The sequence below is a fragment of the Plectropomus leopardus genome, chromosome 23, assembly GCF_008729295.1.
Source record: "Plectropomus leopardus isolate mb chromosome 23, YSFRI_Pleo_2.0, whole genome shotgun sequence".
Taxonomy (NCBI): Eukaryota; Metazoa; Chordata; class Actinopteri; order Perciformes; family Serranidae; genus Plectropomus; species Plectropomus leopardus.
The window spans coordinates 20,372,927-20,386,867 of record NC_056485.1 but is presented as its reverse complement, the minus strand read 5'-3'; the positions used below and the strand labels follow the sequence as shown (position 1 = coordinate 20,386,867).

Sequence of the window (13,941 nt, the reverse complement as noted above, 5' to 3'; positions counted from 1 at the left end):
GGTCAGAACATTTATCATTGAACATTGTATTTTAAAATAAAATAAAAATGTGCTTTTTGTGAAAGTAAAAAATCAACAAAAGAAATGATCAGGTCACAACTTACGTTGTGATTTTAAAATCTTTTTTTTTTTGCACCTTTCGTACCAGAGATCCACAACAAATCGTGAATCTTAAACTGAATCATTTATTTAACACCTTAAATATATTAAAATACAGCCAGCTTTTTGTCAAATCTGTATTTTAATATATTTAAGGTGTTAAATAAATGATTCAGTTTAAGATTCACGATTTGTTGTGGATCTCTGGTACGAAAGGTGCAAAAAAAAAAAAAGAGATTTTAAAATCACAACGTAAGTTGTGACCTGATCATTTCTTTTGTTGATTTTTTACTTTCACAAAAAGCACATTTTTATTTTATTTTAAAATACAATGTTCAATGATAAATGTTCTGACCTCTGAAGATAAAGAGTCAGTAAAACTGAAAGCGTACTCACAAGTCTGCTGTGTCAGGGTGTTTCACCGAAAACTGTGCTGAAAGAAAACAGAAAGTAAAATTAAGTTAGCAAAATTAACAACTGCACGACTCTTTTGACTGCACTCCCTTCAAACTGACGCACACAGACCAACAAAGAAATCAAATAAATGCAGCGTGAGCCCCAAATTTTACAGCAGTTCAGATCAAATAGTCACAGTCACATTATCTTTATTTGTGTCCCTCCACTAGATGTCACCATACTGTCACCAACGTGTGCACGTTATCTGCAGACAAAAGCTCTCAGACTCACTGCAGTTCACTGATTCAGACCCTTTTACTGTACTAACTAGCACATGTGAAAATACTCCACTAAAAGTACAAGTCCTGCATTCAAAACCATAGTTAAGAAAAAGTGCATCAGCAAAATTACTTCAAAATGTAAAAGTACTCAGTGCAATAAAATCTGTTTTCCTTTTATATTTTATGTTTTGGGATTAATATTCTTCTGCATCACAGCGAGCAGGGAACGTTCCCACAACACTGTCTAACGTTGTGATGATGTTTTCAAAAAACACTGAAATCTAATGTTCAAAGGACGTTTTGAGGATGTTTATCATTTCAAACGATGTTCCTGTGAATGCTGACTGAGACGTGACGTTTGGACTGAAACACTGTGAGGATGTTTTGGTGAAACGCAACAGATCAGGGAATGTTCTTTTATAAAACGTTCCCACAATGTTACATGAGAACGTAGGAAGAACGTTTTCAAAGCAACATTCAGAAAATGTTTTGAGGACTGAGATTACAGAACATTTTTAATGAAAATGTAGTGTGATATGTTTACAATAAGATCTTTTTAATATTTTGAGGGTGTTTTGGTGATGCTGAGAGGTGACATCAGGGAATGTTCTTGTTTATAAAACGTTCCCACAATGTTACATGAGAACAGCGGAGGAACATTATAAAAGCAGCATTCAGGCTTGTTTTCAGGATATTACCCATCATTTTTATGAAATGGTCCTGTATTGTCATATTCTAACAAAAATAATAAAATTAAAAATCAAAAACAGAAAAAAAATGATGTTTACAGAGGATGTTACCTGAATATTCTGGTAACTAAAAGAAAACTTGCCAATTATTAAAAAAATTGCATCGAGCCTTTCTGAGAACGCTTTTAAAACCAAACGTTTCTAGCTGGGATTTTGCTGCTGTAGATGTTTATAGTTGAGCTCATTTTGACTTTTAACCTTCAGTTTCAGTTTAACACAAAGGAAACCTTCATCATTCAACATCAACAGATCTGAAGAAACGCAGTTTTCACTGGATGGGGAGGAGATGAAAAGCTCTGAAAAAGCTGCCCGAAAAATGTAGTAAAGCAAAGAATACCATATTTACCTCCTACTGGAGTAGAAGTATAAAGAGGAAAAGGAAATACTCAAGTTAACCTGATTACCGATTACGTCGAAAGTGAAACTAATATACGCGTTGTCTTTTTGGTTAGTGCTGGCACGAGACAGACGTTGTCTTAGAGACAAAACCACAGAAGTAAGTACGTTTTATGATTCCTTTCGTCTTTTCATGGGTATAAAAAGTTCCCGTTTTACGGTTTGCGGTTATTTCCGCTGGTTTGCCCCGTTTCCGTGTGAGACACGTACGGTGCTTTGTGCTGAAAGATCATTGCTAAAAAAATAGTCGGATTTGGTAAAAACAAAAAAAGGACATTATTTATATATTTATATCCATGTATATTTACAAACATGGCCATGTTCGTCTGACTCAGCAGCAGGAAGAAATACATTTATTTTAGTATTCTGTGGAGAAAACGCCCTAATCTCAGATTATAATCTGTCATTAAACAGGCGCAAAAGTGACAAAATACACAAAACAAAGATGCTATACTGATTAAAAACTGCTCATATTGTGCTCAGATTTGTCCATAAACATCTGTGTGATTTATATAATATTAATTTTTTTACAGGAAATGGCTGAAAAGAAGAGGAAGCGAGCTAAAACCTCTTTAACCTCTGATGAATCCTTCGAGGAGCCGTCTGTTAGGTATCAATGTTTCATTTGTTATATACAGGTGAGCTGTGATGTTCAATACTGAATAATGGTGATTTTAGTAATGTCATTTTACCCTTCAAGTAGGTGGGTTTTTATTTTTCTGTGATACCAAACAATGTCCAGAAGATGTCGCCATTTTCAACTCGATAAAAGTGCATCAGAAACCAGAAGTTCCTCTTTAAACCTTTAGAAACCTGAGCAACTTGGCAGGATTTATTTCAAAAACATGGAAAATGGCAGTGAGCAACAAAAAAAGTGAAAAAGAAATACACTAAAAAACTATATATATATACATACAGTGTATATATATGTTTTTTAAAATCATAATATTTCTGTAACATTTCAGGGCCACACTGACGAAAAAAATGATTGAGTCATTCAAGTCAAGTCATTCATTCAAGTCTTCATTTTGTGAGAAAAAAGTAATAATTTTACGAGAATAAAGTTGTAATTTTACAAGAATAAAGTTTGTAAATGATCAGAAAAAATTACAAGCAGCCTCCTTTGTGGCCGGGGACAGTGGCCGCCTGCCTGTGCTTTCGCCTGTTTTATAGTTTGCTGGCAATGTGTTTATTTCCCTAACATAATATCCCCCTTCTCGTCATAATACAACTCTGTTCTTGTAAAATTACGACTTTCGTTCTTGTAAAATTATGAATTTATTTTCGTAATATTAGATTTTGTTCTCCTAATATTATGAGTTTATTGTCATAAAATTACTCAAAATATTGCAACTTTTTTCTTTAACATGGCCTTAATCCTCTGTCATAGTACATCATTATGGATCCTATATATTTTTTAACCCATTAAAAAAGATTTGAAAAAGTGTTTGTGTATACACATTAACAGAAGAACTAATAACCCCAAACCAAACCCACCTTTCAAAACTCACACGAAATGTAACTAAAGCCAAGCAATTAAGCAAGCTTATTGTGAACAATTAACTAAATCTACTAATTTCTTGCAGTTTGTGGAACATTTATTACCAAGTTACTACTTGCCTTTTTTCCCCATGCTTTTGAAAGAAATTACAACAATTTGCTTTGGGATTTAAAGGTTAAAATACTAAAAAGGCGTCTGAAATCAGCACAAGAGAAGTGAAGTCTCTCCATGTTTCAGAGGGTTAACAGAGTACGCCTATTCATGCAGTGTATTTTCATACACTTAACAAGTGCCCTGCAAAGCCTTAACCTTTAACTTTGTGCAGTGTGTTGTGCATTGAATTAAACTTCTATGAAATTATACAATATTTTGAAGGCACTTTTGTTTCCCATAGCCTGATTTGGTCATCATGTGGATGTAGCACCCATATAAGAATACTGGAGTTGAACCTTAACAAATATTTAGCACAAGCAACTCATGCATGCAAGTATAACTCAGTTTGTTTGTTTTTAAAAAAAGTAATTTGTTTGTTTTTTAGTAGATAATCTTTTCTTTTAGCTCACAGAAGAGTGCAGCTGAGTCCACAGATCCCAAATGTATCATGAGGAGGAGTGATGGATCCATGTGCGAACCACTCAATTTTGGTCTTGAGGAGATACAGAGGTAATTTTAATGTATTCTGTAAATGAAATGTATTTTTTAAAGCGCATTAAGGTAATTTTTTATTCAAAATTAAAAGACTGAATGTAGTAAAACCATTTGTGACTGCTGTGTACACGTGTGTGCATATCTGCTCGAGAATAATCATGAATGTTTTGCTCAAACTGAAACATTTTTAACTCCTGTGGATGTGTCTTCACTCTGCTCTTATTTCAGTTCCCGTCTTTCCATTAACTATTTGCATCCGGTGAGAATTAACGTGCCATTTGTTGTTATTTCTTCTTACAGACAGCAGAGTGAAGAGTTAAGTTCAGAGTCGTTGGAGGATTTTAGGGATCCTGTCCATTACACAGGTGGACAGCAGACAGATACTGAGGAAGAAATATGTAAGTTTACTTCACGTGAGTACTTGTAGTGCTGCTTACACGGCTATTGCTATTAGTAACTATTGCCAAAAACTATTAGTCACAGATTAGTACTTCAGGTAGCAAAAAAGAAAATAAATGGTGCTCACAGTTAAATTCGAAAACAGTGCAGGGGACAGGCAGAGGAGATACATAAAATTAAACGTTTTATTTGTAAATGGTAAAAAGATTTTAAGATTGTATTAAAGCGTTTTAACACTACATTCACCCATTCACACACGCTGGTGGCTGAGGCTACCGTACAAGGTGCCACCTGGTACTTAGTAACCAATCACGCACTCACACAGGGCTGGAACAGCCATCGGGACCAGTTTGGGGTTCAGTATCTTGCCCAAGGATAATTTAACGTGTTGACAGGAAGAGTTGGGGATTGGACCACCAAATTTGCCATTAGCGGACGACCCAGCCACCCATTTCATGTGTGTTGTGGCACTACCCATGTGAATATTTAGACACCGGGCACACTCAGAGGCCTTTTAAAGATAAGGTTGGCACACCACAACTATGCCATAAGGCCCAATATTTTAGATTACCGTGTTAAACGACCTCTCCATAACTGTCATAATAACAACAACAAACTTTTGAAAGTGGTTAGTGATGCTCAAACTATGTACGATAGAGACTTTTAAAACTTTAATTTTAAAACTTGATGCTAAGGTGTATCACCGTCATGTTTCAGGTATTATTCACACTCCTTTGCTTCAAAGGAAATCCTCGGTACATTACTAAGATCTTTGCCAACTGACACAATAGGAGATCTTTCAGACAAACTTTGGTGTTTTAAAAGTCTGAATAAAAGCTTGTGCATTTAGCTGTTGCAGGAGAGAGCCATCTTTTAAACGCAATGAAGATCCATAAAGAAGCAATGCAAAAGCAATTCACTGTGACGGACGAAGGTCATGGTGACCAGCAGACTTCTCTGGAAAGCATAAACACAACACTCAACATCACCGCTGTAGAAAGTGGAAATCAGCACCCACTGCACGAGTTCAGCAACCTCAAACATAAATTGGAACAAGAGTCTTCTGAACATACAATCGAAATCAGTGACATCTTCAAACTGTTGCCTGACCAAGAGAGACGTCACAGAACAGTCCTGACGAAGGGCGTCGCAGGGATTGGAAAATCATTTTCCGTACGGAAATTCATTCTTGATTGGGCCAAGGGGAGCGCGAACCAGGACTTTGATTTAGTTTTTAGTCTTGCTTTCAAAGAGCTGAATTTGAGTACAGATAACAAAAGCTTGCACCAGCTCCTGACTGAATTTCACCCTGCTGTCCACGATCTGAAAGATCCAGAAGATATTGTCAAAGCCAAGGTTTTAGTGATCCTGGACGGCCTGGACGAAAGCAGACTTCAACTGGACTTCGAGAACAAGCCGGTATCATCTGTCAGTGAAGTAACATCTGTGGGGAATCTTCTAACAAACCTCATCCAGGGTAACCTTCTTCCCGAGGCTAAACTGTGGATAACATCCCGTCCAGCAGCAGCCAATCAGATCCCTGCAAATTTTGTCGGCTTGGTGACAGAGATAAGAGGGTTCACCGACCCACAAAAAGAAGAATACTTCAGGAAGAGGTTTAGTCATGACATGAACCTCGCTGACAGGATCATCTCGCACATTCGCTCCTCACAGACTCTCGACATCATGTGCCAGATCCCGATCTTCTGCTGGATTTCTGCCGTATTATTTCAAGAGATCTTTGGGGAAGAAGAGGAAGCTGAAACTCCTCAAACTCTAACAGAGATGATGGCACATTTCCTGTTCACCCAGACAAAACGCAGAAGCAGAAAATACGATGAGAAGACAGATGAAAATAAAGAGAGATTTCTGAAGATGCATAGAGAATTTCTCCTGAAACTCGGTAAACTGGCATTTGTTCAGCTGCAGAACAACAACCTCATCTTCTATGATGAAGACCTGGAAGAGTGTGGCATCGACGTAAAAGAAGCAACCATCTACTCTGGATTCTGCACAGCAGTCCTGAGGGAAGAACAAGTCTTTTCCCAGAAAAAGGTCTTCTTCTTCGTGCACTTGACCGTACAGGAGTTCTTTGCAGCTCTTTTTGTCTATGACTGTTTCATAAACAACAATACGACAGAGCTCGGAAACTTCCTCAATCTGAAGGACAAAGATCATACTTTACTTGATCTTGTAAAGATGACTGTTGACAAAGTGCTGGAGAAGAAGAACGGCCATCTGGACTTCTTCTTGCGATTCCTCCTTGGCCTCATGGTAGAGCCAAACCGGAGAGTCCTTCAGGGTCTGCTGACATCACCAGAACCAAGCCAAGATATCAACAAGAAAATCTTGACTCACCTCAAAGCCATCAAAAGAAAGGCCCTCTCTCCAGACAGTTGCATCAACCTCTTCCAAACTATGGTTGAGATGAGAGATAACAAAGTCAAAAATGAGATTCAGGAATATCTCAAATCACCAGATCGCTTGAAAACAGAGCTGACTCCACTGCACTGCTCCGCGCTGGCCTACATGCTGCTAGTATCTTCGGATGAACTGGATGTGTTGGATTTGAAGAGTTACAACACATCAGACGAAGGCAGAAGGCGACTGATACCAGCTGTGAGGAGCAGCAGAAAAGCTGTGTAAGTTTGTCTTTTCTATAATATGAAACATAAGGTGGCTGTAATATGATGATCTTATTATTTTATGTATATGTTTGCACATTTGTTTCTTTTTCTTTAGCATTATAACCCTTCTTTCCACCTCTAGGCTAGCACACTGCAAAGTGACTGAAGAGTCGGTTGAACACCTGGCCTTTGGACTCAAGTTCCCCCACTTACCGCTAAGAGATCTGGATCTGAGCGGCAATGACCTTCAAGATTCGGGAGTAAAGCTGCTCTGTGATGGACTGTCAAGTCAAACCTGCAAACTGAAGAAACTGAGGTATTTATTAGATGTTTACATAACAGAGTTAATTTTTTGCATGGTCTTTGACTGCTGGTTTTTCAGTCCGAGCTGGGCCAAGATGCTTTTTGCTTCAGATTCTACATCTACCATCAGTCTCTCATGTACTGTGAAACCTCACTGCACGTGCTTTTACTTTATGTAATATTTCTAAAACCTGCCTACAAATTAACCAAACACTGTGTTTTCTCAGGTTGTCAGGATGTCAGGTCACAGAGAAAGGCTGTGATTTTCTGGCCTCGGCTCTACAGACCAACCCCTCTCATCTGATAGAGCTGGACCTGAGCTACAACAATCCAGGGGAGTCGGGAAAGAAGCGGCTCTCTGAACTGTTACAGGATTCACGATACAAGCTCACCACACTCAAGTAAATATAACTCTAAGTATCACTTCTCTTTGAGTCTGAGAGAGAAGTTTTTCTTGACTACCAAGCTACAAATGCATGATTGTGTAGTACCAACTGTCACATTACTCAAGGGTACTAATGGCCAAATGAAGCCTCATAAACCACTTCCTTTATTTTGTGAGCCCACTAGATGACACTCTCCTTTCTATTAAGGGTTGAAAGCACACTGAATTAACATTACTTGAGCTCTGTAAGTGCTAAATTACGTACATGCAACTGGACTTGATCGAGTTTCTTTAAAATGTATCACATCTCACATGTGAGGCTTCTTCAGTTTCCTCAGAACCAGTTGATTACGATTTAGCACTTGGACCTACCATGACCTGGATGACTGACAATAACTGTTGACTGTTGATAAACCAAGATGGCTTACTTTAGGTTCATTTCCTGTATCTGTGTCACATAGGTTTCATGACTGCCTTGCCCCTTTAGGATACCATGTGAAAAGTGAACCAGTGTTCAGATTATGACCTTTCCTTTCCCAAAAGCACCATCTAGTGGGTTCACTAAACAAAGAAAATGATTCAAAAGGCTTCTTTTGACCATCACTTCTCAAGGGTACCCTATTGCACCGCAGGTCGGACGGCACTAACAATAGTAGATTCTCAATAGACACATTGAAAATGTTTCTGAGAGCAACACATGATCATTTAAATGGCTCTATGTCTGATGGTCAATTGTCTTCACAGTGTTAAACATGATGGAAGTCACCGGATGAAGTCGGGGTTCAAGAAATGTAAGTTTCTGTGGAAATGCAAAACATTTACCAAAAATTGCAACATATTTCAACATACTAGTTAACAATAGAAGAACAAGAATATTGACAATTCATCCAGGAAGGAAGGCAGCCTCAACAAAAAAATGACTTTCTGATGGATTAGTTGTCACTACCTGAATGTCAAGGCACAGTATGTCAGTCTGTGCTCCTGAAATAAAGTGTTTTCTTATCTCCAGATGCCTGTGAGCTCACACTGGACCCCAACACAGCCCACAAGAACCTCCTCCTCTCTGAAGAGAACAGAAAAGTGACCTGGGTGCAAGAGGAGCAGCCGTATCCAGATCACCAAGAAAGGTTCGATCACTACCAGCAGGTGCTGTGTGAACAGGGTCTTGATGGGTGCTGCTACTTGGAGGTGGAGGTGAAGGGGCCTTTTACCATTGGGTTAACGTACAAAACCATTGGCAGGAAAGGTGAAGTGAGAGATTGTAAACTGGGATGCAACGACAGGTCTTGGTGTCTGATTTGCTCTGCTGAGGGTTGTCTTGTTCTGCACCACAATCAGAGTGTCAGTGTATCTTCCCACAGCTCACGCTCCAGTAGGGTGGGGGTTTATCTGGACTGGCCGGCTGGGACTCTTTCTTTCTACAGAGTTACCGCCGACAGTCAGACCCGCCTCTACACCTTCAGAGAAACGTTCACTGACCCCCTCTATCCGGCTGTTGAACTTCGCACTCATTCCTCGGCCTTGTTCTGTGAGATAACATAGCTCAGTTAGCACAAAGCTAACCGAACTTCACTGCAACACGCATCACACGCAAGAAACCAAAGGTGTAGATCTGCATATGGATGGTAGGGACATGTCCTATACAATCACTACTAGAAGTAGTCAGACAGAGAGCCATGATGCTGGCTGTCCAGCCTCGTTTTTTGTGTTTTTCGCCTTGCCTTTTCTTTTGCCATGTGCTAAAGACCACCAGTAGACAAAACCAGTAGTGCAAAGCAAAACTGACATTGAGGAGACATGTTATCAGTTTGCATTTGAAAGAAAAAGAGGACAAACAACGTCTAAATTTTGCTAAGAAATTTTGGTAAGACACGCCACAGCGTGTAGACAACAACTAGCAAACATGCTGACCTCCCTGTGAGTAGTGTCGGGCGTATTTACATGGGATCGAACAGCAATTTTAAAACACACGTTCAGCATTTAGAAAAAATGCTCCAAAGTGAGAAAATGCGGGTGAATCTGTTTAAGGGCGAACAAGTCCTGCCCAAAAAGTTACCCGTGTGTTACCTGTGTATACGACATGCTCCCACAAATCACGTCCATCACTAATACAAGTCAAGCCCACCAACGCCACAGTTTCATAACCTGCTGTATTTTATACTGTAGTGAACAATTAAGAGACCAAATGTAGCAATAATCCACTTAATGATTAACCATAGATGAAGATGTGGTTCACTCTATAAGTAATGAAATGTAGCTTTCCTACTATAGTTATCCTAAACTCAACAGTCTCTCTTCTAAGCTAAGACTTCATAGCTGGCTAATTGCTCACTTAGCATTAGCTAGCTAAGTAAAAAGATGTAGCCTTCCCATTATCCATACCATAACTTTAATTGCCTCTTTTTTTTAAACTAATACTTATAGACAAAGAATTGTTAGCTTAGCATGAGCATTGGTAACAAGATGTAGCCTTCCCATTATACTTACCCGAACCTTTACTGGCTCTCTTTTATCATTATACTTTGTAGCTAGCCGATTGTTAGCTTAGCATTAGCATAGGTAACAAGACTTACCCTTTCCATCACCCTTACCCGAACCTTAACGTCTCTTTTTTTAATGAAATACGTTATAGTTAGCTTATTACTACCTTAGCCAACCTTAACGCCTCTCATTTATTAAAATCTGTGCCATACTTAATAGCTAAGAGCTAACTTGGCAAATTAGTCGGATTTAAGCCTTCTCAGGTTTCGTTAAGCAGGCCAGCCAAGAGGAGAAAGTTGGGACCAACATTTGCTGAAGCCTAAAATGTATTTCAGTGTGTATTTTTGCACATATCTAGTATGAAACAACAGATAAATGAGTAACAAGTACTTTTTGTATTAAGACTTTTGTAGGATTCAATAGTTAATAGAAACTATATTTCCGAACAGTTTAATAACAGCAGTGTTGGCTGTTTTTGTAAATATTTTCTTGCTACATAATGTATCATAATATATCTTATGTAACAAAGCATAAAATGTTAAATGTGATTGAAAATCCAAAGAAAAAAAATTTAAAAAGCAAGCAAATATTTAGTTTAACAGTCAAGCTGCAATGAGTGTTTGTGTGTTAATGAAACAGATCACAAAAATATCAGCTTTGTCTCCGCAAATCTCGAAACCAAACCTTTACCTTTGCACAGAAACTCTGAGAACCTGCTGTTCAGGTTTTCTTTTCCTTTTTTCGGGAGGCGCTATGCTATTATTTCCCAAAACACGTCTGAACTCGCAGATGCATTTTCACAATCAGATGCATCCGGTGTCTTTCTTACTTTGTGAGATTTGACTGTATAACTTTTAAATGTTCATGTTTGCAGCTAAGATTCAGTTATACAGGTTTGAGTTTGTACAGGTTTTTATGAATTTTTGGGATTTATTGTGTTTTTGAAGTTTATGTTTGATCAACTTGTATTCATACACATTTAAAAGTTTCAACATTTAAAGATTTTAGTTATGGAAATGTTTTGCATTTTGGTGTTGTAAGTTAGTGATAGTAAACTGCAAATATTGTAATAATGATATAGAGATGAATACTTTACTGTATTAACGACATGCTCCTACAGACCACGCCCACCGCTAATACAAGTCAAACCCTCCAACGCCACAGTTTCATAACCTGCTGTACTTTATACTGTAGTGAGCAATTAAGAGACCAAATGTAGCAATAATCCACTTAATGATTAACCATAGATGAAGACGTGAAGTTAAACAAACCAACCAGTGCATTGCAGAGATGAAAACTTTACTGTTTTATGCTTTTTAAGTATGAGGATATCATAAAATATTGTTAACATTTTAAAGTCAGAGAGTCAAGTAAGCAGCCGTGTCTCGTCTTGTCTCATCTCATGAAACTCTGTTACCATTTTTATTTTACTTGTTTTTAATTATCTGCATTACTTTTTAACATTTTGAGTTTATACTTCATAAAATGCATTAATATTACAATTTCATCACGTTAAGCAGCTTACCAAATATGAAAAGTTAACTGAGAGTGACGAATGATAATTTTGTGGCTGATAAATTGAGTTAAATACACTCTCCATGTGATTTTTCAGATTTTAAGTCAAGTGTTCATATCGAGTGTACTTATATTTGGGTTTTTATGTTGCAAGTGTCGAATGCATTTCTAAATCAAAACAAGTCAACATCAGTTTGTTTAATGTTCCCTGGAGTGCAAAATAATTGAATCAAAAATGTGAGTAAATGTAAAAAATTGTCTGTTTTAACGGATTAATTATTCATGTGTTGTACTTTATGTTTATGTGTTTATGATCGCTTTTGTGCAACCTATCAATAAAAATAAATGTTGCAGTGAACAGAGTTTCATTTGCCTCAACAGTCAATATACAGGTAATATAAATACTACACTAACTGCACTTTTTATTGTATTTTAACATTTGACTGGCGAGATCCATCACTGTCAGTCGTCTGTTTCCAGCTTTTTGTCAAATCTGTATTTTAATATATTTAAGGTGTTAAATAAATGATTCAGTTTAAGATTCACGATTTGTTGTGGATCTCTGGTACGAAAGGTGCAAAAAAAAAAGATTTTAAAATCACAATGTAAGTCGTGACCTGATCATTTCTTTTGTTGATTTTTTACTTTCACAAAAAGCACATTTTTATTTTATTTTAAAATACAATGTTCAATGATAAATGTTCTGACCTCTGAAGATAAAGAGTCAGTAAAACTGAAAGCGTACTCACAAGTCTGCTGTGTCAGGGTGTTTCACCGAAAACTGTGCTGAAAGAAAACAGAAAGTAAAATTAAGTTAGCAAAATTAACAACTGCACGACTCTTTTGACTGCACTCCCTTCAAACTGACGCACACAGACCAACAAAGAAATCAAATAAATGCAGCGTGTGCCCCAAATTTTACAGCAGTTCAGATCAAATAGTCACAGTCACATTATCTTTATTTGTGTCCCTCCACTAGATGTCACCATACTGTCACCAACGTGTGCACGTTATCTGCAGACAAAAGCTCTCAGACTCACTGCAGTTCACTGATTCAGACCCTTTACTGTACTAACTAGCACATGTGAAAATACTCCACTAAAAGTACAAGTCCTGCATTCAAAACCATAGTTAAGAAAAAGTGCATCAGCAAAATTACTTCAAAATGTAAAAGTACTCAGTGCAATAAAATCTGTTTTCCTTTTATATTTTATGTTTTGGGATTAATATTCTTCTGCATCACAGCGAGCAGGGAACGTTCCCACAACACTGTCTAACGTTGTGATGATGTTTTCAAGAAAACACTGAAATCTAATGTTCAAAGGACGTTTTGAGGATGTTTATCATTTCAAACGATGTTCCTGTGAATGCTGACTGAGACGTAACGTTTGGACTGAAACACTGTGAGGATGTTTTGGTGAAACGCGACAGATCAGGGAATGTTCTTTTATAAAACGTTCCCACAATGTTACATGAGAACGTAGGAAGAACGTTTTCAAAGCAACATTCAGAAAATGTTTTGAGGACTGAGATTACAGAACATTTTTAATGAAAATGTAGTGTGATATGTTTACAATAAGATCTTTTTAATATTTTGAGGGTGTTTTGGTGATGCTGAGAGGTGACATCAGGGAATGTTCTTGTTTATAAAACGTTCCCACAATGTTACATGAGAACAGCGGAGGAACATTATAAAAGCAGCATTCAGGCTTGTTTTCAGGATATGACCCATCATTTTTATGAAATGGTCCTGTATTGTCATATTCTAACAAAAATAATAAAATTAAAAATCAAAAACAGAAAAAATGATGTTTACAGAGGATGTTACCTGAATATTCTGGTAACTAAAAGAAAACTTGCCGATTATTAAAAAATTGCATCGAGCCTTTCTGAGAACGCTTTTAAAACCAAACGTTTCTAGCTGGGATTTTGCTGCTGTAGATGTTTATAGTTGAGCTCATTTTGACTTTTAACCTTCAGTTTCAGTTTAACACAAAGGAAACCTTCATCATTCAACATCAACAGATCTGAAGAAACGCAGTTTTCACTGGATGGGGAGGAGATGAAAAGCTCTGAAAAAGCTGCCCGAAAATGTAGTAAAGCAAAGAATACCATATTTACCTCCTACTGGAGTAGAAGTATAAAGAGGAAGAGGAAATAC

General features: G+C 37.5%; 1 protein-coding gene across 1 annotated transcript; it reads left to right on the top strand.

Annotated features, from left to right (window-relative positions):
- Positions 1–1,923: 1,923 nt before the first annotated feature.
- LOC121962130 (protein NLRC3-like) lies at positions 1,924–12,138 on the top strand. Its single transcript, XM_042512329.1, has 9 exons — positions 1,924–2,021; positions 2,455–2,531; positions 3,981–4,085; positions 4,371–4,468; positions 5,320–7,111; positions 7,239–7,412; positions 7,627–7,800; positions 8,529–8,575; positions 8,794–12,138. The coding sequence occupies exons 2-9, from the start codon at positions 2,458–2,460 to the stop codon at positions 9,324–9,326; spliced, it is 2,997 nt and encodes a 998-aa protein (XP_042368263.1). The 5' UTR covers positions 1,924–2,021; positions 2,455–2,457; the 3' UTR covers positions 9,327–12,138.
- The last annotated feature ends 1,803 nt before the right edge of the window (positions 12,139–13,941 follow it).